At 29.4% G+C, this 24559-nt stretch overlaps 8 protein-coding genes across 8 annotated transcripts; 5 read left to right on the top strand and 3 right to left on the bottom strand.

Moving 5' to 3' along the window:
• Positions 1 to 146: 146 nt before the first annotated feature.
• PPL_08449 (uncharacterized protein) lies at positions 147 to 5866 on the bottom strand (the record flags this gene model as incomplete). Its single annotated transcript, XM_020579266.1, has 6 exons — positions 147 to 230; positions 476 to 779; positions 1092 to 1171; positions 2152 to 2209; positions 2629 to 5550; positions 5658 to 5866. The coding sequence occupies 6 exons, from the start codon at positions 5864 to 5866 to the stop codon at positions 147 to 149; spliced, it is 3657 nt and encodes a 1218-aa protein (XP_020431105.1).
• Positions 5867 to 6957: 1091 nt separating this feature from the next.
• PPL_08448 (protein-tyrosine phosphatase Siw14 family protein) lies at positions 6958 to 7675 on the bottom strand (the record flags this gene model as incomplete). Its single annotated transcript, XM_020579265.1, has 3 exons — positions 6958 to 7137; positions 7220 to 7321; positions 7421 to 7675. The coding sequence occupies 3 exons, from the start codon at positions 7673 to 7675 to the stop codon at positions 6958 to 6960; spliced, it is 537 nt and encodes a 178-aa protein (XP_020431104.1).
• A 636-nt stretch (positions 7676 to 8311) lies between these two features.
• PPL_08447 (OTU domain containing protein) lies at positions 8312 to 9946 on the top strand (the record flags this gene model as incomplete). The annotated part of the gene is made up of 4 exons (XM_020579264.1): positions 8312 to 9062; positions 9144 to 9511; positions 9599 to 9666; positions 9784 to 9946. The coding sequence occupies 4 exons, from the start codon at positions 8312 to 8314 to the stop codon at positions 9944 to 9946; spliced, it is 1350 nt and encodes a 449-aa protein (XP_020431103.1).
• A 408-nt stretch (positions 9947 to 10354) lies between these two features.
• On the top strand, positions 10355 to 11265 carry cnbB (EF-hand domain-containing protein; the record flags this gene model as incomplete). The annotated part of the gene is made up of 4 exons (XM_020579263.1): positions 10355 to 10424; positions 10535 to 10771; positions 10878 to 11062; positions 11206 to 11265. 4 exons carry the CDS (start codon positions 10355 to 10357, stop codon positions 11263 to 11265), a joined length of 552 nt encoding a protein of 183 aa, XP_020431102.1.
• A 135-nt stretch (positions 11266 to 11400) lies between these two features.
• PPL_08445 (uncharacterized protein) lies at positions 11401 to 12661 on the bottom strand (the record flags this gene model as incomplete). Its single annotated transcript, XM_020579262.1, has 3 exons — positions 11401 to 11933; positions 12020 to 12278; positions 12368 to 12661. The coding sequence occupies 3 exons, from the start codon at positions 12659 to 12661 to the stop codon at positions 11401 to 11403; spliced, it is 1086 nt and encodes a 361-aa protein (XP_020431101.1).
• Positions 12662 to 13064: 403 nt separating this feature from the next.
• On the top strand, positions 13065 to 15825 carry PPL_08444 (uncharacterized protein; the record flags this gene model as incomplete). Its single annotated transcript, XM_020579261.1, has 5 exons — positions 13065 to 13190; positions 13262 to 14390; positions 15092 to 15256; positions 15734 to 15773; positions 15819 to 15825. 5 exons carry the CDS (start codon positions 13065 to 13067, stop codon positions 15823 to 15825), a joined length of 1467 nt encoding a protein of 488 aa, XP_020431100.1.
• Positions 15826 to 15967: 142 nt separating this feature from the next.
• Positions 15968 to 17637, top strand: PPL_08443 (uncharacterized protein; the record flags this gene model as incomplete). Its single annotated transcript, XM_020579260.1, has 3 exons — positions 15968 to 16226; positions 16430 to 16497; positions 16624 to 17637. The coding sequence occupies 3 exons, from the start codon at positions 15968 to 15970 to the stop codon at positions 17635 to 17637; spliced, it is 1341 nt and encodes a 446-aa protein (XP_020431099.1).
• A 284-nt stretch (positions 17638 to 17921) lies between these two features.
• PPL_08442 (uncharacterized protein) lies at positions 17922 to 24221 on the top strand (the record flags this gene model as incomplete). The annotated part of the gene is made up of 8 exons (XM_020579259.1): positions 17922 to 17954; positions 18623 to 18896; positions 18968 to 20035; positions 20651 to 20848; positions 21076 to 21956; positions 22135 to 22201; positions 22394 to 22792; positions 22873 to 24221. The coding sequence occupies 8 exons, from the start codon at positions 17922 to 17924 to the stop codon at positions 24219 to 24221; spliced, it is 4269 nt and encodes a 1422-aa protein (XP_020431098.1).
• Between the last annotated feature and the right edge of the window lie 338 nt (positions 24222 to 24559).

The following is a 24559-nucleotide window of genomic DNA, read 5'->3' as shown; positions in this document are numbered from 1 at the left end:
ATCAATAAAGTGTGGAGTTAGCTTTCCTGTGGATACCACACATTCCCAGAGCATCGATACAATCAATTTGTTCGTTTTCGTTGATTTCGTTTGGTTTCGAAATATCAAAGGCATTAGTTTGTGTATATGACCTAGATATAAGTGAGTTAAATATAGTTGTCAAGTGATTCTTGTTTGATTCCATCGACAGGTAGTCTTTCGAAATGATATTGTGACCGATCTTTGAGTATCTAATTGACATCATATTTAGAAATATGTATATCGAGATATCTGATTGAAGGAGGTAGAGACGAAGAGAGATAACAACCGAATTAACTTTTAAATATGTGAGGGATGAAGGTAGATCTGATAAGTCTATCGTGTTTTTTCTGGAAAGCCTATTAAGGAGTTTCAGTGTTGTGAGATGGTCAAGTGATTTGATGAATGGAATCCATGATAAAGGTGACTTCAAAGTATAAAGTGATTGTGGTAATACTCCATCTGATATCTTACAAATAGTATGAATAAGAACTCTAAGATTTGGAGGAAGTGACCCAACTTGAAGTGTTTGATTATAATTATATCCCAAATACAAATGGGTTAAAGATGATGGTAAAACATGAGGTTCGAGTGGTTGATTGAATTTTGAAAATTCACCATATATTAGTTTCTCCAATGTATTTGGAAGAACACCTGATGAGATTCGTTGATTAAACACGGACAAAGTTTTGAATTTTAGAGTTAGATTATATATATTGTTGTATTTATATACAATAACATACAAAAATCTAGCGAATAGTCTGTTTCGTAAAAATACGTGCCATAGAACAATTACTCATTTGTTAAATTTTTTTCAATGATAGTGGTTGTGGCTGTTTTTCACAATTTTTTTTCTAAGTTTTTGCAATAGAGATTAATATTAAAAAAATAAAATAAAATATCAAACCTTGTTAGATTTTAATAAAAATTAGATAAATAGAAAGTATTTTTATAGTAGATTTAGAATATAAAGTTTGTTTTATTCTTTAAAAAAAATTTGAAAGAGTTTAGCCTCTGTTTTTCGATGGGTAAAATGAGTTTTCCAATCTGCATCGGAGTTCGGAGCAAGCTACAACGAACCCGAGAGATCAAAGAATACAGGGACAGACATATTTATCAATGTTATGAAAGATTCAATCAATTTCTCAAAGATCTTCAATCAAAAATTGGTGTTCAAAAAATGGTTATTGTAATATGGGAAATTTATATGAGAAAATCAATGATTGGCAACTAGCGAAATAGATATTTAACAATGGACCCTACTGATTAAATAAAGCACATATATCAATAGAAATGGTTCAACACACGATATGTGATCTTGAATATCTATCGATTCCTTGAATAGTGGATATAAGCTGGTATCTTTCACTTTGCCAATCTTCACTAAATATTGGTTTTTATTTGAATCAAACACAATCAAATCAACAATAACCATATAAAATTCAATTGTATAATGTTAGCGATACGAAAAAGCAACTTTGTATGATAGTAGATTGACAAGAAAGTGAGTTAATAAATGAATAAATGAATAAATATAATATATATGAATATAAATATATAAATATATAAATATAAATAAATATAATATTTAAATAAAAATAAAAAATATAAAAAATATAACACTGAAAATAAATATAAATATTAAGATAGATATAAAGATAAATATAAATAAATATAATACATATAATTGATATTTATATAGAGAAATAAATAAATTACTGGATGAATAAATAAATGTATGAAAGGAAGAAAGAAAGAATGGGTGGATGAAAGATTGAAAGAAAGAAAGAAAGAAATAAAGAATGGATGAAAGGAAGAATGAAAGTGAATTAGGTGCTAATAAATAGAAATATAGTGTAAGAATATAAATATGTAAAGCGTTGACAGCACAATGTGCACTGGACTAATACAGTACTTATATTGTATTACCTATATCTATTTATTTATAGAATGATACATACCATATATAAACAAATTAAAACTAACCTATACTTTTTTGGAGAAAAAAAAATAAATTTGAATTAGTTATCTTGAATATACTTGATTATTTACCCACTCCCTGCACTGAGTGTGCTCCTGGTAATCCATTCTATTATTATTCACGACTATCATATCAAAATGGAGAAAATCTACATGATAACCGGGTGGCTCGTTCGATGCACCTTTATTGTTGTTACTCAACAATATTTTTCTATTTAAAAGAAAAAAGTTAATAAGTAAGAATGTTTATCCAAATTGATTTTCAATTACATACATTTTATTTTTGATTGATCTGAGTATTGATGTTCGATATGATTTTAATTAAAATAAACACTTTATATCTATCTATGTTATCTTCAAGATAACTAATTATCTTTGATAACAATAAATGTGATAGATTAACAATCATCTGAATATTATAATCTATCTACTTTTAAATGAATTACAAGCTAATATCATGATCAGACGTCAATCTGTGTTGCAAAACAAAAAAAAAAGATTTAAGTTTTCAAACATTATTAAAATGTATTTCATGTTTATTTATTTATTTATTTACGTTTTATTATATTATAATTATATATTAAATAATTGAATTTAATGAATAACTTTGTTGTTTTGTTTTGTTTTTACAATGAATTGTTATTATTATGTTGAAGTCTGAGTAATCTTTCTTCTCTTTGTTTCTTGATTTTGAGTTCTTCAAGTTCGAGTTCTCTTTGCATTTCCTCACGTTTTCTTTGTCTTTCCTCTTGACGTTTGCGTCTTGCTTCTTCCTCTTGTCGTTCCTCATCCTCTTCGGCACGTTTTCGGTCTTGTCTTTGACGTTCTCGCTCCTCTTCACGCTGACGACGTTGTTCGTCTAGTTTTGCATTCTCAAGAGCACGCTTCTCATCGCGTTCCTCTCGTTTCTTTCTAAACTCTTCCATCAGCGTCTCCTCGCTAACGACATTCTGTATCTTACTGTAGTGAGGTGACGACACCGCCGAAGCCGGTAGATTATCAACTCTTAACTGATTGCTACCACTAATACTACTACTGCCATCGTTGATACTAATGTTAATTCTCTCACCGCTTCTCGGTGAAAGATGACCGTCTCCACCAGGAGAACTAATACTACTGTTACCACTTCCACTGCTTATTCCACTACTACTGATATTCGTATTACTATAGCTATGTCTAATACCGAGATTAGCCAATAGAATAGGTGAACTGACATCTTCAACTTTGAAGATAGGTGGTGTTGTAGATGATCCTCTATAGCTATTATTATAACTACTACTGTTACTTTCTCTTTTTCTTCTTAACTCTTCTCTTTCTCTTTCGTAATCTTCTAGTTCCTGGCGATGTTTGGCCTCTCTTTCTTCTTTGGCTTGTCGACGACGTTCTCTCTCCAGTGCAAGTTTCTCTTCTTCCTCTTGGAGTTCACGTTCGCGTTGCTCTTTTCGCAGTCTACGTTCCTCGGCGCGTTTCTCACGTTCTTTCTCTTCCTCTTGCAGCTGTTGTTCCAATCGTTTCTGTCGCTCTTCTTTTCTCTGTCTGATCTCATCTTGTAGACGATTGTACTCATCGATCTCCTGTTGTTTTCTCTCTTGCTCCTTTCTCTCTCTTTCCAGACGCTCGCTCTCCCGCTCTCTTTGTAGCTGCTCCTCTCGCTCACGCTCACGTTCTTCTCGCTCGCTTTGTCTTCTCTCACGCTCACGTTCTCGCTCGTTTTCCAACTCCTGCTTCTCACGCTCCCTCTCCAAACGCTCATTCTCCAGTTGCTGTTCTCGCTCTTTCGTTTCACGTTCTTTCCTCGCCAGCAACTCCTCACGCTCCTTTATCTTTTGTTGCTTCACCTCTATCTCTCTCTCCTTGGCGAGTCGCTCACTCTCTTTTCTCACCAACTCTCGCTCCTTCTCGTATCTCTCAAGCTCGAGTCGCTCACGTTCTTTCTCGATCCCTTCACGCTCTCTCTCCAAACGCTCACGATCCTCTCTCTCTTTCTCCAAACGCTCCGCTTCCATTCGCTCTCTCAGCTCCATCTCTCGTTCCACTCGCTCGATTCTCTCCCGTTCAAATTTAACCTTTTCTCTATCAACTCTTTCCCGCTCCAATCTCTCATTTTCCAATCTCAACGATTCTCTCTTTCTTTCTTTCTCATCTCTTTCTCTCTCTCTTTCTAGTTCTCTTTCTCGTTCTCTTTCAAACTCTAATCTTTGTTGTGCTTCTCTTTCTCTTTCATATCTTTCTCTTTCCCTTTCCTTTTCTCTTCTTTCCTCTCTTTCTCGCTCAATCATTTCAAATCTTTCTCTATCTCTTCTTTCCTTCTCTTCTCTTTCTCTTTGTTCTCTTTCCTCTATTTCTCTCTTCATTGTTAAAGCAATACTATTTCTCTTATTAACAGAACTACCACCACTACCACCAACAACAACATTATTATCAGTAATGTTTGACATTGATGTTGATGAACTACTATTTCCCTTTAAGAAATCTAAACGATCTTGAGTGAATCTTCCACTTTGTCTATCTCTATCTCTTCTCTCTCTTTCTCTTTCCTTTTCTTCTTCCTCTCTTCTCTGTGTGAGGAATGCAGTACTCAATCTCTTACCAGTACTACCACCACTATAAGTACTATTATGACTATTGTTCATCTCTTGTGCAGATCTAAAATCACTAATCGATGTAGATGGTGATATTTGTGGTGATGATGAATTGCTACTTCCACTGATACTACTACCACCAGATGTTGTACTTCCACCAGCGGCTTGATTCAAGAATCCAAAACGATCTTTCTCAAATTTACCAACATGCTTTTGTCTATCCAATTCCCGCTCTATCTCTCTTCTCTCCTTCTCTTCCTTCTCTCTTTGTTCTCTCTCTTCAATCTCTCTCTTTATAGTCAAAGCAATACTATTTCTCTTTGTTTCTCTTTCTCTTTCTCTATCTCTACTGCTTGATAAAGATGATGATGATGATGAAGAAGAGGAAGAAGTAGAGTTTGTACTACTACTAGAATTATTCAAGAATTCAAAACGATCTTTATCAAATCTTGAAGTATTTCTTACAAACTCTTTGTTTGATTGTTGTTCAATGGTTGTAGTAGTGTTTAATGGTGACGATTCAAATCTCTTTGAAAGTCTATTGACACTATTGGTAGTTGGAGATGACGATGTCGATGATGAAGATGTCTGAGAATAGGTTGGTGGTGAATTGAAACTAGTTGAAGATCTTCTAGATAGATTATTATCACCACCATTACCATTACCATTGCCATACTGCTCGAGTGATGCTTCATCGATTTGAAACGACGATGAATATCTCTTGGAAACTTGATCCAATTGTTCTTTTATGATCTTCTCTTGTTCACTCGATGTCTTTGAGTAGTGTTTCTCTTCCTTCGGTGGATGCTGTTGTCCAACCGATGTAGGTGAAGTAACATGAGATTTTGGTTTACTAGTTGGTGATTTCTGTTGTTGTTGTTGTTGTTTATTACCACCACCATTATTTGAAAAAGCGGGTGTATTTCCACCCAATTGTGATTTTATAAATGCTGCTTTTCCACATCCATCACTAAATTTTTACATTATAATTTTAATTTATAAAAATATATTGTTAATTTATTTTTATTTTCTTGAGATAATAATAATAATAATAGAAGTACTATTGTATCTACTTACCAATATGGTTTTCTATTGATATTTAAATATTTACCGGATGGAAATGGACGACGACAACCAGCACAGAGAAAACAACTTGGATGGTAGGAGTGTCCGAATGCTTCATAGGTAGCACCTTCACAATACTCCCCACATCCTGCACATTTTGGATTGGTAGGTGCAGATCCATCCTTATTTACAAATGTTGGAGTCTTTGTTGAACTTTTCATTTTTGATACAAAAACTGCCTGCTTTTTAGTTTTTTTGTTTTTCTATTTTAACAAAATTGGTTGAATTGCTTGCTTATTTAGATTTGTTTTGATTGAATATAAATATTTTTTTAATAATTACAAGATTAAATACAATATTTTAATGAAGTTATGTATAGGAAATATATAAATAGAGTTTGATGATAAAATGAAATTGTTGATTGATTGACTTGTTTATTGATTGATTGAATAAAATAAAATAAAATAAAACAACAATATAATATGATTTTGAGTGGGAAATGAATAGAAAGAATAGAATATAAAAAAATAAAAGCTTGTGTTTCAATCAATCAATCAATAACTTTTAATTAATTATAGTACTTATTAATAATGGGGGTATATATCTTGATTGTTGTGTTGTGTATTTTATTTTTGAAACTAATCTGAAATTGAAATTGTGTGTGTATGTGTGTAATATTTTTTTGTTTTAGTAGTTAGTGTGTTTGATTGTATACATGTAAGTACACTTTATTTATTTTATATATAAAATGATATATAAATGTATATTAAAGGTATAAATATATATTTGTTTATATAAATAAATATATATATAAATAGATGTGTATGAAAATAGCAATCTATATTGATAATATGATTACCACTGAAACTACTATAAATCAATTACCACACCTGCCTACAAACTACTACTATTTAATTTGAATAAACAAATAAAAGTAGATTTTACTGATTATTATTAATGTTTTTTCATCAGGCAAAAAAAAAAAAAAAAAAAAACAATCTATCCATTCTTCGATGGGTTCATTCATTTGCAGCCAAACATTCGAAATTCTTATAAAATAAAATTGTTGTTTGGTTTGACTATGTTTTTTCAACAATTTGATGTTTATTAAAAACACTTTGGTTTAAGGGCATGCACACAACTGGTTGTCAAAAGATCATGATTTTGTGCGTTGATGGTTGAGTAAGAGAAGAAAGAATAATAAAACAATAAACAATACTTAATTGTAATGCTTTGAAACATGATTATTATTAAAAAATAAAATAAATATAGTTATGTTATGTTATAATGTCTTTTTATTTATCATTATAGACTATAACCAATCGGGTTTATTCTTTTTATTATAGGGTACTTCTAACTTAAATAGTTCGATAAATTGTTGATCTAAAACACGTACTTTGCTACCTGCAAATCTTCGGTACTCATCAAAGATATATGTATAGGACCATTTTTGTAGTTTTCTTAAACAACCAACTAAACAACCTGTTCTATGCTATAATTGATATTGATTTGATGAGATTGTTAATATTATTATTGAATTGCTTTCAACATTACTGTAACCAACATCTTCATACCTTTCCTTTATTACAATGAATTAAAATAGGATGATTTCTAACATCGAGTAAATCTACTAATGCATCTCTAATATATTCATCTGGAATATCTACAAATGGTTCCTAGTTTTTGTTAAAGATATAATAATTAGTTTGGGTGGGTGATTAATAATGATGATCATTGTGCGGGTTTTGTGTTGTTTGGGCAGTTTGTTTACTTACTTTATTACCAACGATTCTATAATGTAATAATTTGATACCATGTTTTCTGATAAAGTTTGTGTTGGATTCACTGTACTCTTCGGGACAGAGATAGAGGATCGATTTTAAACCTAGTTTCTTGAGGAATGGATGATTCTTTTTATTGGGGTAACCACTACGATAGACACCCCTCGACACCATCGAGAAATTCAATGGTGGGATCAACAGTGGTTCTTCCTTTGGTTCTTGATCATTCAAGTATTCATCATCCGACATCTCTCTCTTTGTTGTTTATTTCTACTCCTACTACTACTACTTTTACAAATCTTTATTAAATTAATGATGATTGATGTTTGTTTATATGATATGCAATCGAATCGTTGAGTGTTGTCTGTCGTTTTATTAATAAATTTGTAAAAATAAAAATAAAAATAAAAACAAAAACAAAAACAAAAATATGAATTATCGGAATGTATGAAGCACACCAACAACAGCAACAACAACTGTGATACAAACAAAATAGGTCAACAAACAAAAAAAAGGAATAAAATTAGGAACACAATAATATTATTATTATTAATAAAAAAAAAAGTTTGAATTTTTTGAAAAATTGAAAATATTTAATTTTAATTTTTTTAATTTAATTGTTTAAAAACTTGAAAAGAGAGAATAGGTTGACTTATTTTTATTTACCTTTCTGAATCAATATTATATTATATTCATTGAATACATACATTCATTTACTTTTTAGTTTATTTTTTAAAATCATTATCTTATAACTCTGCTTTTAATATTAAACAATTAAATATATTAATGAAAAAAACATAACAATTAATTTAATTTAAATTATAATTAATATTAATTACATTGTTAATACTATTATTAACAAAACAACTACATAAAATATAAAAAATGACAAGAATAGTTGTACAAAGAAAAGTAAATAATAATAACAATAATAATAACAATAACAATAATAATAATAATAACAATAATAACAATGTACATATAAATAATAATAATAATAATAATAATAACATTAATAATTTAAACGTTATTAATGTTAATAATGTTAATAATACATCTACTACAACTACATCCACTTCTACGACAACAACATCTACGTCAACAACTACACAAGCAACATCTCCGAAAATCAATCAGAAGAACCAACATTTTAGAGATAGAGACAGAGATAAAGAAAGGGATAGTAATAGTAACAACAACAACAACAACAACAACAACAGTTTTCATGTAAATAATAATAATTATAATAGTATAAATAATAATAATAACTATCAAAAATCGTCAAAAAAGAAATCGGGAAATCATTTTTCAAAATCAAACAACAACAATAACAACAATGTAAATAGTAATAATAATAATAGCGGGAACCATTCAGGTTGTAGTTCAACAACACAATCCGATGAAGAGAATAACAGTGCTGATGAATATGAACAGCCAATTAGAAGATCTTCAAATTATAATCAGAACAACAATAATATGAATAATAATAACAACAACAACAATAACAATTATAATTATCATGATTCATCGTCATCATCTTATGATGAAAGATTATTTGAAGAAGTTATTAAAAAGAAGAAAGGTTTACAATTAAGAAAGATGAAAGAAGATGGAAATTGTTTATTTAGATCGATTGGTATGTAATTTAATAGTTGTTATTATTTGTCTAAAAATGAATGAATTACTTACTTATTGTGTTTATATTATTATTATATAGCTGACCAGATATATGGAGATCAAGAAATGCATAATGTTATTCGTGAGAAATGTATGGACTATATGCAACAGGAACGCGATCACTTTTCACAATTTATTACGGAGGATTTCGATGATTATATAAAGAGAAAGCGTGGCGATCGTGTCTATGGAAACAACACAGAGATGCAGGCACTCTCTGAACTTTTCAACCGACCGGTAGAAGTCTACCACAAAAGTCTGGAACCAATCAACATCTTTCATGGCACCTACAAAGGCAACAGTCCACTGAGATTGAGCTATAGAAATGGTAATCACTACGATTCACTTGCAGACATAAATAATCCGTCAGTTGGTGTTGGACTTGGTTTTCCTGATTTTCATCCTGGTGTAAGTTTTTGTTAATTATATATTTGTGTAAAACAAGTCACATATTAATAGATTTTTATGTTGTTATTTTGTTTATTAATAAAATAGATGGCAGATAAATCAATGATTGAAAAAGTTATAAAGAAATCGGATTTAGAGTTGATTGAGAAACAGTTGTTTGAGGATTCGTTGTTTGCGTCGGACTGGAAACAGACGGAATCGGAAATTGAAGAACAAATACTGCAAGAGTCCAGAAAGGAATGGGAGCGACAGTTTTTCGATACTTTTATTAGAAATGTCTCAAAGGATAAAGATAAAGAGAGAGATAGAGATAGAGATAGGGATAGGGATAGAGATAGAGATAGAGATAGAGAGTATCAAAATTTCCATTATAATCATTACTCAAACAACAATAATAATAATAATAATAACAACTATAATAACAACCATAAATAAATAAATATATATTTTATTTTTATTTTTTATTTTAATATTGAAATTCACAAATAGTTGTGTCATCATTTCATTGATTAACTAAAAAGGTAATTACAAATCAAAACAAACAAAAAAACAAACAAATCAAATAAAACTCCGATAAGTTGGTGATGAGTCTCATTGTTTTCAACGGAGCGGAGTTTCAAAAAAAATCAAAAAAAAAAATTAAAAAAAATTAAAAAACTTTTCAAAAAATTAATTAAAATGGTTATATATTTAGTCAGATTGTTTTTTTTAGTAAGCATCATCATCAAATATTTTTAAAAATAAAAAGAGTTATAAAATATTAGTAAAATTATAATTCTTTTTTTTATTTTTTGTAATATAAAACAACAAACAACAACAACAACTAATAATAATAATAATAGAATGGGTGTCAATGCAAGCTCTACACTTAGAACTGAAGAGATAGAAGAACTTCAAAGTCATTCAAAAGTTTGTAAGTAGTAGTACAATCATGATGATATGAAAAATCAGTAACATTTACTAAATTCAATTTTCATTATATATAATTGATTGATTGATTGATTGATTGTTACATTATTATAGTTACACAAAAAGATATTAGAAGATTATATAAAAGATTCAAGAGATTGGATAAAGAAGAAAAAGGTACTGTAAATGTAGAGGATTTTTCACAGATTCCAGAGCTGTCGATGAATCCACTGCTGCCTCGACTCATAGCGATCTTTGACGTCAATAGAAACGGTCAGCTTAATTTTGCGCAATTTGTAAATACACTATCGGTCTTCCATCCAAATGCTGATAAAATAGATAAAATTAAATGTAATCTATCACAACATGTTCATTATATATACTTAATCTATCTTATATAACTTTTTTGAAATAACTAATAACAAACAACCTTTATTTACTATTATTATATTTACAGTATTATTCAAGGTTTATGATATCAATAACGACGGATTTATTACGAAACAAGAAATTCAAACAGTTTTGACAATGATGGTAGGAAAGAATCTTACGACCGATCAAATAGAAACCATAGTCGATGAGACACTACACGAAGCAGATAAAGAGAATAAAGGAAAATTGAATTTTGATGCCTTTTGCTCTGTAAGTAGTAATGGAATAGAATATCAATCATCAGCCAATCAATTGATTGATTGATTGATTGTCGTCGGATCAAACTTTTTACTAATCCAAACAACTTTTACTTTTTTTAAAAAAAACAAAACAATATCAACAACAATTTACAGTCTTTAGAAAATGGATTCACCGATAATATGTTATCAATTTCATTTAAACCATGTTATTAAATTAAATTAAATTAAATTAAAAATCATATTTCAAAAACATCATCATATTAGATTGTAAGTTCTCTAAAAATGATTACTCTGACTTTCGACTTTTCAGCTTTTATTTTACAATATTATCATATTACTTCATTCATTTCATTCTTTTAGATCAATATTTGATAAGTTGGTTGTTATAGTTGATGATGATGATGATGTTGTTGTTGTTGGTGTTGTTGTATCGTTGCTATTGTTATTATTTGTAGAAGAAGTAGTAGTAGTTGTTGTTGAAGATGAAGTTGTTGATTTGTCATCACTGTTGTCGTTATTGTTATTATTGCTATCGTTATCTTCTTTGTCATCATCGACATCATCACCATCAACATTATCATTTGATTTCTGTTTTGAGTTATTAATTTCTTTCCAATCACTTTGTTTGAAGGATTCTATCATCTTTGGTGTAATCAGTAGATTACAAGAGTGTCTTACTTTCGAGATTGCAAGATCAACACCAATCGAATTCAATCCTATAAGATTGGCAATGGCGAGAACACTGCCCTTACCGCAGAACGGATCCAATATCGTAGTCGATCCGATGCCTCTAATATATTTCGCTGCGACCATACAAGCATTCAATCCCATTGCTTTCGGCCATGTCATAGCACCTCTTGGTGCAATATCAGGTGTTTGTTCTAAAATAAAGCAAAATAACAATTAATATAAACAAATCAAAACATAGCAATAACACTATTATTATCGTATTATTATTACTACTTACCTTGATAGATTAGGTTTGAAGGTGTTCTTGCAATACAAATCATATGACTGAAAGATGATTTCGTACCTCTTGCAACCTTGCCTAGTTCCGGTGGTGATGATGTCATCATTTTGTGCCAAACCATCTTACAACCGGCGATCTCTGCACCCTTAGAACACATATATCCTTTATCTAAATATTCATCGACAACACCTTTGTTTCCTTTTACTTTTCTTTTAACATCGGTTTGATAGAATATCGCAACATTATTATCTGTTAACTAATATAATAAATAATCTATGTATGAGTATAAACGAACGAACGAATGAATAGATATTTATTTGATTGACTCTACTAAAAACTACTTACTTTTGAACATATTAAAGTTATTGCGTTTACGAACCATGTTTTATATCTATCGAGAGTATAACCACTCATCTCAACGATATCGGGTAGTGAAGTAATGATTGACGTTGTCTTTTCCAATTCATTGTTTTTGATATACTCGAGAGCGTCCATACAAAATAGATTTCTATAAACTGATTTCGCTACATTATCTTTATTCTTATTATCTTTCAGTGTGAGATCAACTTGAAACTCTTTTGTAAATGTTGTAATTTCATTGTTGTTGTTGTTATTATTATTACTGTTCTCTGTAGACATGGTTAAATAGATCTATTTAAAAAAGAGAATAAATTAAATCTGAACATAGAAAATGACTCAATGTCAAAAAATAAAATAAAAAACCGATTGTTTTAAAGACAACTTATCGTAACAATTATTCTTACAAACATTAATAGATAGGCTATAGATTATTTAATATTCAATGATTGTTAATCTATCACATATATTGTTATTAAAGATAGTTAGTTATCTTGAAGATAACATAGATAGAATATGTGTCAGTTTAGTTTGTAAAAGATTCTTCGAGGAAAGGGATATCTATATTTTAATACTGATCGTATAAATATCAATCTTTGTGAAGATATTGCTGAACAGTCAAACAACAACATTGATTGAATCAACATCAATACCACAAAACAATTATAATATTTTTATAAATCAAATGACAAATGGACGATACATTATTCAAGAATCTGTTTCTTCACTTTGTCTTCAACTTAATATTGTCTCAAATATTGTTGAATTCAAAACATGTAATCCATTGAATCAAAATCAAATTTGGAAATATGTAAGTTGTTTCTTTAATACTACTTTCATTTTATAATAATTTATTAATATCTCAAATAATAATTCATATAGCCAAGTTCAGTTTTAGTTGAAAGTTCGAAATCAATTCCATTGTTCCCAGGTGCATGTTTAGATTCACTTGGATTGAAATGTCCAACAACACTTCCAGAAGGTAGATCACTCAAGACATCAAGTTCATCACTCACAATCAACTCTCAAGGAAATGGATATTTATCACTTAAATATGGAGGTTCTGAAGTATATTCGGTGGGTGTAGCATCATCATCAGGACCATATTCAATAACAATTCAATCAGATGGAAATGTTGTTTTGAATGGTAAATCTGGAACATATGCAGCAGTTGGATGTTGGAATCTTGGAGGTCAATATCTCAATCTTCTAGATAATAATCTTTATGGTATTCCATATGGAATGATCGTTCAAAACAATCAAAACAAGATGATTTGGTCGAAATTAGGATATCCAACATCATTCAGGATTGCATTAATTCCAGGTTCATTCATTGACAAGCTTGACACCACAAATAATTATCTTGGAGTAGATCAATTCATAACAAATGGAAGAGAATATTTAACAATTAGGAAAACAGCTTCTGGTGATTCCTATGGTGCATATTTATTTCCTCAAAATCCAAAATATTCAACAACAACTGTATCAACTGCTCTCTGGAAAAAAGAATTTCCAGAAGTATTCAAAGAAGATCTCAGAATTTATGTTCATTACGAAGGTGACAATACAACCTCATTATGTTTGGTCAACACTATTCGAAAAAGTATGATATGCGGAACCTTTTTTACTGGTAACACACCAAGCTTTGAATCATCTCGATATCTTCAACTTCCAGCACCAGGAAGTGATAAATCAACAGATTGGGCAATTGTATTGCGTTCAGGAACAGGATCTTTGACATTTGGTTATTTTGGAAATTCAAAAACTTCTGGAAACTTTGCACTTCAACCAAGTGTAAATAATCTATATCAAAGTAGATTCCTAAGTTTACAAATCTCTCAAAACAAATATTCTCTTAAAAATGTTTTTTCAAACCAAATCATTCAAGAATCACCAGCAAACCTTCAACTTTGTGAAAATGATTTTAGACTAGGAACTTTTTCCAGATATATAGTAATGTATGATTCAACAACCACTTGTTCAATCAATGCCAAGACAATGATAAATTCAAGTAATTTTAAACAAGATCCAGGATACCCCGATGGCAAAACCTTTTTACTTCTTACATCAATGCCTGAAATGGTAGTATATGACAAATTTGGAATATTTATCTGGTCTCAAGGATATAGTACTCTTTAATTTAAAAATTAAATAAAGATAACAACATTTAAATAAAAAAATTGGAGGAATCTACTACTCATTAGAATCTAATTTATTTATTATTTGAGTTTTTAATTAAAACTATTTTTATTGATTTAATTTTAAAAGAACAACTGTAAAGATAAAAGATCGGTATTTTCTTGTCATTTAAAAAATTGTCTCGTGTGGTCTTTAATAAAAAAATTAATTGAATCGATGATTCTTGGACTCCATAAAATTCTTATGAGGATACTGTAAGAAATATTCTACTGGTACGTACGTTGTTTCAGTCGCAGTATCTGTTACAGAAGTTGTTATTTCACCGTATTATGATGATTAACTTCAAATTTTAATTGAATATAAGTTGATTTTTTTTTGTAAAAAGTTTTTCGATTTATTTGAAATTATTTAAATATAACTCTTTATTCAAAATAGATAGATATCATGATACTAAAGATATTATATATAAAATACAATCAAATATCTCTAAAGATACAATTATCGAAGAAGATAATAACTTTTTATCGGAAATCTATGGAATGATATCGAATTCAAATGTGACCTCATGAATAGGAATATCAAGTTTATCAAGTGGATTACCTGTGAATTTGACATCGATAGCATTTAACGAGACATTCAATGAAGAATTGTTTACAGGTTGTCTTCCACCGAATCTAAAGAAACTGTTTACTGCCGACTTTCATTTTCACTGTTCCTCTATCTATTCATCTGAGTTGTGTTTGTATGTACCTAGTTCTGCTTGATCTGATGGTAATCGACGAGTTGTTTAGTTATGATAAAAAACATGCATGTGTAAAAGTAAATATATAAGTACGTACTTGTTTGTTGGTAAAGGTCTATATTTATTATAAAAGAACCAGTTCATACATCTCACTGCTTGCTGCTGCTACCTGCTATCATTCGATTTATCTGAATTACTGCTGCCTTTCATCTATCGCGATAGATGGTGAATAACACGACCTGTTAATATGATATTAGATAATGCAAACATTCTATACACCAACACTTTCTGCAAAAAACTACAATTTTATTATTTAGAGATCACAACATAATGTTAAATTATTATCACTCGAGGTACCTAACTAATAGTGAATACTTAATAACACAAACCATTGTTGTGTAGATATACACTGAGTATTCAACAAATAACTATAGTGACAGCAGCATGTGGAATAATTTTAATTATATTATAAGGTGCATCTGTTGATCAATTATCTTATGATATCTTCTCTTGGTATGTTAAATGAATAGTTTAAGGACTTTAAAAATTAATTTTAAGTAAATAAATAACAGACTTATCTAAGTTTAGTTTTGTTTTTTTTTTAAAACACATTTTTACAACGTTACCAGAGCATGATCAAAAAATATATTCTTACAAAATGAAATTATTTAACTTTTGTTTTTTGATATTTATTGTATTATTTAAAAATGATTGTTAATCTATCACATCTATTGTTATTAAAGATAGTTAGTTATCTTGAAGATAACATAGATAGAATATGTGTCAGTTTAGTTTGTAAAAGATTCTTCGATGAAAGAGATAAATATCTATATTTTAATACCGATAATATTGGAATGAATAATATACAAGTAGAAGAAGATAAAGATGATGAAATCTATAATCATAAGAATGTATTTACATTGAAATCATATCGATCATCAATACTCAGATCACTCAATCAAAAGAGTAATTGTACTCTAACGTTCGGGAGATCCTATGACCAAACAGACTATTCTATAGAGCTATGTAAGTTATTGTTAATATCTTTTTTAATAACAGATTCTAATCATTTATTTTCTAAACATATGATATAGATAAAAAAAATAGTGATAAAATACCACCAAATATCGCTAAAGTTTATTTAAATCTAAAAGATGATTTTAATTTAGAGGAAATCTATAAAATGATATCGAATTCAAATGTGTCCACATTAAAAGGAATATCAAGTTTATCTTGTGTATTACCTGTTAATTTGACATCGATATCATTTAATTCTAAGTTCGAAGCGCCATTGTTGGCAGGTTATCTTCCACCAAATCTAAAGAAACTAAAATTCCATGGGATTTCTTATTTTAATCAACAGATCTCAGCAGGTGTTCTTCCAAATACATTGAAGAAACTTAAATTTGGTTCAAACTTCAATCAAGCACTCGAACCTCATGTATTACCATCATCTTTAACTCATTTACAACTCGGAAGAGATTATGCGCAAACACTTCAAGTTGGATCACTTCCTCCAAATCTTAGGGTCCTTATTAATAATGGTAATTGTGTGATATCAGATGGAGTATTACCACAATCCCTTTGCACCTTGAAGTCACCTTTTTCATGGATTCCATTCATCAAATCACTTGACAATCTCACAACACTGACACTGACACAATTTGGATGTAGTGAGTCAAAGATCAACTTGTCAGATCTACCAGCATCTCTCACAAGTTTAGATATTCACGGCTCATGTCATCTCACGTCAACTCTATCACCTTCAATCAAATATCTCAACATATTCGAAACACAATATGATATCGATGAGATATTCAAAGATCGATCACAATATCATTTCGAAAGAATATCTGTCGATGGATTCAAACAAGAATCACTTGACAATCTGAAGATCAAAGAATTACAACTGCAATTAGACAAAATTGAAAATATTATTAGAGATATTCCATTTGGTGTGGAAACTCTATATTTTGGACACGATGAATATCAGTTATCTAAAAATATTCCAAACGGGATTCCATCATCAGTGAAGAAGATCATATTCCAATATTATAAAACAATCAATGAAATTGATTTCGAAATTCCAAACACTGTTGAAGAAATAGTGATACAAAGATATTGTAATTCAGATCAATTCTCAAGTAAATGGATTCCAAACTCTGTAAAATCAATGACTATTCCTTCTGAATGGATTAGAGATAATATTGAAACACCTATATCAGTAACCAACTTTTGTTTTATATCTTACAATCAAAAAGTAGATCTCCATGTGCGAAAGATTTATGATAATCATTATCTTCTATTTGGTCAATCAAGAGACAAATTCAGTGCTGCAGTTGTATCACGTATTCTATCTAAATTCATTGACAAATAAATTAATATAATTTAAATCTATTATTTTATTTAAATTCTTAATTATGAAAACTTTTTAAAAAATTGAAAACTATGAGCTTGTAGTTTACATATGTTTCATATTATAAATGAGCAAGATCACTAATAATTCCTAAAAGTTTGTTAAATACTAACAATGTAGAGGGTAATCTCTTGATTAACTGTACACTGGAAATGTTCTAAAAAAACTATTTATACTTGCTGTTGAAAGACATATGAATCTTTGATTTCGAATCTCCGTTTTATCTTTGAATTAATTGATAAAAGATGGTAGTTGTGGTTGCAGTACATATCAAATTGGTATATTAGTAGACTTTTTAGTTGAAATAGCATCTTCAATAGCAAAAGTAGATGAAACATGAATTGTTGGATCCAGCTAATTAGTAGAAGTGGAGGAATCATTATTGGGGAGATCATCTACGTCGGATGGCAAACAAAATCTATTTTATCCACTTTCTGATGCTCAAATAGTTCTATAAATTGAAACCTGTTAGATTATTGGATTGTTAATAAAATTTAACGCCTACCCTTTTCACTAGCCATGTTGTCCTTTGTTGGTAGTTAACCATTCACTTACTATACATATAATAAGGGGTAACAGAGACTTGAACTCTGGTATACTGATTCCTGCACATTCGTTGTCATATCTAAACTCTGACTTTAACCTACACATACCAATATATATCATTAATGTTTAGGTAAATCGATTAGCAGTAAGTTTCAAATACTTACCTTGTCAAATATTATCTTTATCTTTTTTACTATTATCTTGTTCGTTGCTGAGTACCATGATAATAAACAATATAAATTATATAAATTATATGTAACTGTTACTCATAAATTTATTTGAAAATTGTTAAAAAAACAATTTTAGATATTTAATATGAAATCCATCATTTTATAAATAAATTATATAAATCGATTGTTATTCAATGATTGTTAATTTATCACATTTATTGTTATCAAAGATAGTTAGTTATCTTGAAGATAACATAGATAGAATATGTGTCAGTTTAGTTTGTAAAAGATGGTTCGATGAAAGCGATAAATATCTATATTTTAATACCGATAATATTGGAATAATTCAAAATCAAGAGGAGGATGGGGCTGATGAAGATTCTGATGGAATATTTACACTAGAATCATATCGATCATTAATAATGAGATCACTCGAACAAAAGAGTAATTGTACTCTATCTATAGGAAGATCTTTTTACCAAACAGACTATACTGTTGACCCATGTAAATATTTATTTATAATTATTAAATATTACAAATAACTTAATTATATTTCATTATTTGTTATATGATAGCTACGAATATTGACGAAACAACAGATATAATTACGGCGAATATCACAACAGTTAGTAGTAATTTTCAAGTACTTAATGAAAAGTATACAAAGAATCTCTATCGAATGATATCGAATTCAAATGTAGATACACTAAAACGAATTTCTAATCTATCGTGTGTATTACCTGTAAATTTGACATCGATATCTTTTGGTGAGACATTCAATGTTCCATTGTTGGCAGGTTATCTTCCACCAAATCTAAAGAAACTTAAATTCGAATGCAATCCAGATTTTAATCAAGCTATCTCAGCAGGTGTTCTTCCAAATACATTGAAGAAACTAAAATTTGGTGAAGTTTTCAATAAGCGATTAGAACCTAATGTATTACCATCATCTTTAACATATCTAGAGTTGGGATATTATTATGATCAAACACTTCAAGTTGGATCACTTCCTCCAAATCTTAGAGTTCTTATTCATAAGGGTGAAAGTAAGATATCATCAAATGGAGTATTACCACAATCACTTTGCACCTTAAGGTCACATATCTCATGGTTACCATTCATCAAATCACTGAACAATCTCACCACACTGACGATCTTTAATACTGATGAAACGATTATAACATTAAACTTGTCAGATCTACCAGCATCTCTCACAAGTTTAGATGTTAATGGACCATGTCGTCTCAAGTCAACTCTGTCACCTTCAATCAGATACCTAGATATATTCTTAACACAATATGATATCGATGAGATATTCAAAGATCGATCACAATATCATCTTGAAAGACTCTGTGTAGAGGGAACCAAACAAGAATCACTTGACAATCTGAAGATCAAGGAATTACAACTGAATTTTGCCAAAAATAAATCTATTATCAGAGATATTCCATTCGGTGTGGAAACTCTATATTTTGGATACAATAATTTTCACCTGTATAAAAACATTCCAAACGGGATTCCATCATCAGTGAAGAAGCTCATATTCCAATACTATGTAACGATCAGTGAACTTGCTTTCGAAATCCCAAACACGGTTGAAGAAGTAGTGATACAAGGATATTTTAATTTAGATCAATTCTCAAGTAAATGGGTTCCAAACTCTGTAAAAACATTGACTGTTCCTTCATATTTTATTCGAGAAGTTTTCGACATTCCTAAATCAGTAACCAACTTGTATTTTATCGATGACAATCAGAAAGAAGATCTCCAAGTTCGAAAGATTAGTGACCATCAATATCTCATTTTCGGCCAAACACCTTACAATTTCAATGCTGCAATTGTATCAAATATTCAACTTTTAAATATTTATTTAAAAAAAATATAAAATGATAAAAAAAGACAATTGCATAAAAATGGTAAAAATTTTTAATCATTTAATTTAATAAAATAGCTCCCAACAACTTTCGCCTGCGCATTAATTTTAAAAAAAAATGTAAAAATTAAAAATTAGTGGGGGTTAATGTGATCTGAGTGGTTTTTTGTTTTATTCGATTTATGGTTACAAGCAAGAGACAGTTTTGATTTGGATCTTTTTTTTTTTAAAATGATTGTAAATCTATCACATTTATTGTTATCAAAGATAGTTAGTTATCTTGAAGATAAAATATGTGTCAGTTTAGTTTGTAAAAGATGGTTTGATGAAAGAGATAAATATCTATATTTTAATACTGATCATTTAATTTTCAATCTTTTTAAAGATATTGATAGTCATGATCATCCCTCTAATAGTGAACCAAACAAAGATACACCACTATATAATATCAAGTGTTTATTTTCATTAGAATCATATCGATCATTAATACTCAGATCATTCAATCAAAAGAGTAACTGTACTATGACATATGGTAGATGTTTTTACCTAGCAGACTATTCAGTAAATCCATGTAAGCATTATAGTTAATATTTATATTATAAAACAATAACAACTAACTTAAGCTAACTTTTTATTCATTTTTTTTTCTTTTTTTGGATATGATAAAATTAATAGATAAATATCGAGAAGATAAAATAGATATAATAACACCAAATATTACTAATTTAAAGATATGTCAAGAACTTGATAGTGATTGCTTAAAGGCTCTCTACGGAATGATATCGAATTCAAATGTGATCAGTCTAAAAGGAATACCAAGTTTATCTTGTGTTTTACCTGTAAATTTGGCATCGATTACATTTACATTTGAATTCAATGAAGAATTGTTGGCAGGTTTTCTTCCACCGAAACTAGAGGAACTAAAATTAGAATCGAGTCCAAGATTTAATCAACAAATCTCAGCAGGTGTTCTTCCAAATACATTGAAGAAACTAATATTTGGTGAATTCTACAATCAAGCCCTTGAACCTCATGTATTACCATCATCTTTAACATATTTAGAATTGGGGTCTCATTATAATCATCCACTTCAAGTTGGATCACTTCCTCCAAATCTTAGAGTTCTTATTCACTATGGTAATAGTAAGATATCATCCGATGGAGTATTACCACAATCACTTCGCACTTTAACGACATCAGAATCTTGGATTCCATTCATCAAATCACTGAACAATCTCACAACTCTGACACTCTTTCCAAATGATGATAATCTTAGTACATTAGACCTGTCAGATCTACCAGGTTCTCTCACAAGTTTAGATATCGGTGATTCATTTGATCATCTCATATCATCTCTATCACCTTCAATCAGATATCTTGATATACATCTTACTGATTATGATATTGATGAGATATTCGAAGATCGATCACAATATCATTTCGAAACACTATGTGTAGAGGGAATCAAACAAGAATCACTTGACAATCTGAAGATCAAAGAGTTCCAATTGGAATTTGAGAATAGCGGGTCGACTTTCAGAGATATTCCATTCGGAGAGGAAACTTTAAATATTGGAAATGGAGATAAATTCAAAATAGAGATTCCATCATCAGTGAAAAAGATTATTTTCCAATACAGTTCGACCTTCAATGAATTTATTTTCCAAATTCCAAACACTGTTGAAGAAGTTGTTATATTAACATTTAACAAAAGTTATCCATTATCAAGACTATGGTTACCAAACTGTCAAGTCACTTACTGTTCCTTCTGAAATGATACAAAATTTATTAATGATTGACTCACTTCCGTCAGTCACCAACTTGTATATTACAAATAAACGAGATAGAGTAGATCTCAAAGCAAGAAAGATTTATGAATCACACTATCTCATTTTTGGTCAATCCGATAACCATTTCAGTGCTGCAATTTTATCCGGTAATTTATCTCAATTCATAAAAATTGCACTTCAGGAAAATAGTGTTACCAACAAAATTAAAATTCCATTTTTATTATAGAAATAAAATTTTTTTATAGATTATTTTTTGTCTCATGATTTTTATTTATTCCAAACGAAATTTTTAAAATTTTTTAATTCACAACTTTTTTTTCGATTATATATTTTATTAGTACATTTATTATTATTCATGATTGTTAATTTATCACATATATTGTTATTAAAGATAGTTAATTATCTTGAAGATAATTTAGATAAAATATGTGTCAGTTTAGTTTGTAAAAGATGGTTCAATGAAAGAGATAAATATCTATATTTTAATACTGATCATATAAATATCAATCTTTGTAAAGATATTGCTAGCAGTGGAGAGCTGGACGAAGATGAAGAAGAAGTTAGTTATGATCACTCTAATAATGAATCAAACAAAGATGCACCACTATATAATATAAAGTGTTTATTTACATTAAAATCATATCGATCATCAATACTTAGATCACTCAATCAAAAGGGTAATTGTACTCTGACATATGGTAGATGTTTTTATCAAACAGACTATTCAGTAAACCCATGTAAATAATCTTAAAATCGATATAATACTAAATAAAATAAATATAAAAACAAAATAATCTAACTCTTTCTTTTTAAATAGCTATATACCGTGAGGATAAAATGTTTAGAATTACACCAAATATCACTAAAGTAATGATAAGTGATAAACTTGATAATAATTATCTAAAGGAAATCTATGAAATGATATCGAATTCAAATGTCTCCACACTAAAAGGAATATCGAGTTTATCTTGTGTATTACCTGTCAATTTAACATCGATATCATTTGATCATAGATTCGAAGAACCATTGTTGGCTGGTTATCTTCCACCAAATCTAAAGAAACTAAAATTCGAATGGAATCCAAATTTCAATCAGCCAATCAAAGCAGGTGTTTTTCCCAATACATTGGAGAAACTGGTATTTGGTGAAAGTTTCAATCAACGACTTGAACCTAATGTATTACCATCATCTTTAACATATTTAGAATTGGGATATGATTATTCTCAAACACTTCAAGTTGGATCACTTCCTCCAAATCTTAGAGTTCTTATTATCTATGGTAATAGTAAGATATCATCCGATGGAGTATTACCACAGTCACTTAGTACTTTAGAGTCACCTTTAACATGGATTCCATTCATCAAATCGCTTAATAATCTCACAACTCTAATGCTCTTTCAAAGTGATGATTCGATTAACACAATTGACTTGTCAGATCTACCAAGTTCTCTCACAAGCTTAGAAATTCTCGATTCATGTAATCTCAAGTCATCTCTATCACCTTCAATCAGATATCTTGGTATTCATCTTACTGAATTTGATATCGATGAGATATTCAAAGATCGATCACAATATCATTTCGAAAGACTATGTTTAGATGGATCCAAAGAAGAATCACTAGAAAATTTGAAGATCAAAGAATTGCAACTACGATTTGACAGACAAGAAGCTATTAAGAAACATATTCCATTTGGTGTGGAAACTTTATATTTGGGACATTATGAATTAGACTATGGAGCAGAAATAATCAAAATAGAGATTCCACCATCAGTGAAGGAGATCATATTCCAATACAATTCGACAATCACTCAACTAGACTTTGACATTCCAAACACTGTTGAGGAAATTGCAGTACAAAACTATATCAATAGTTATCCGTTATCAAGAGGATGGATTCCAAACTCTGTAAAATCACTTACTGTTCCTTCTGAAATGATACTGGATATATTGCAGTTTGACACACTTCGATCAGTGACCAACTTGTGTATTATAAGAGATCGAGATAAATGGCCATTTAATCTCGATGTTCGAAAGATTTATGACAATCAATATCTCATTTTCGGTAGATCCAATAATAATTTCAGTGCTGGAATGGTATCCGGTAATTTATCTCCATTCATGAACATTGCCCTTCATGATAATAGTGCTAAACAAAATCAATTATAATAACAATTAAATACATACATATGTATGTATATCATTCTTGAAATTAGAATAATTTTAAAACAATAGTTTGTTTTATATTATTTAAATTTAATGTCATTGAAACCAAAATATAACAGTATTATATTTCAAATAAAATAAATTTAAGTTCTTTAATTTAGTTGTCATTTCTCTTTTTTTTATGGTGCTGTTATGGTTTTATTTTTTAGATGACGAACTATCAAGAGTAAGGTATAATTGATGTTATACTTACAGCTTTTCTTACGATGGATCATATGCATTTGTATCAAAACGGTTTCGTCCACGACAACACAGTTCGTACAAGACGGTATATCCAGAAA

The sequence above is a fragment of the Heterostelium album genome, assembly GCF_000004825.1.
Source record: "Heterostelium album PN500 unplaced genomic scaffold PPL_scaffold8, whole genome shotgun sequence".
Classification (NCBI taxonomy): Eukaryota; Evosea; class Eumycetozoa; order Acytosteliales; family Acytosteliaceae; genus Heterostelium; species Heterostelium album.
Note: the sequence above shows the minus strand (reverse complement) of the source record. Positions and strands in the feature narration are given on the sequence as shown.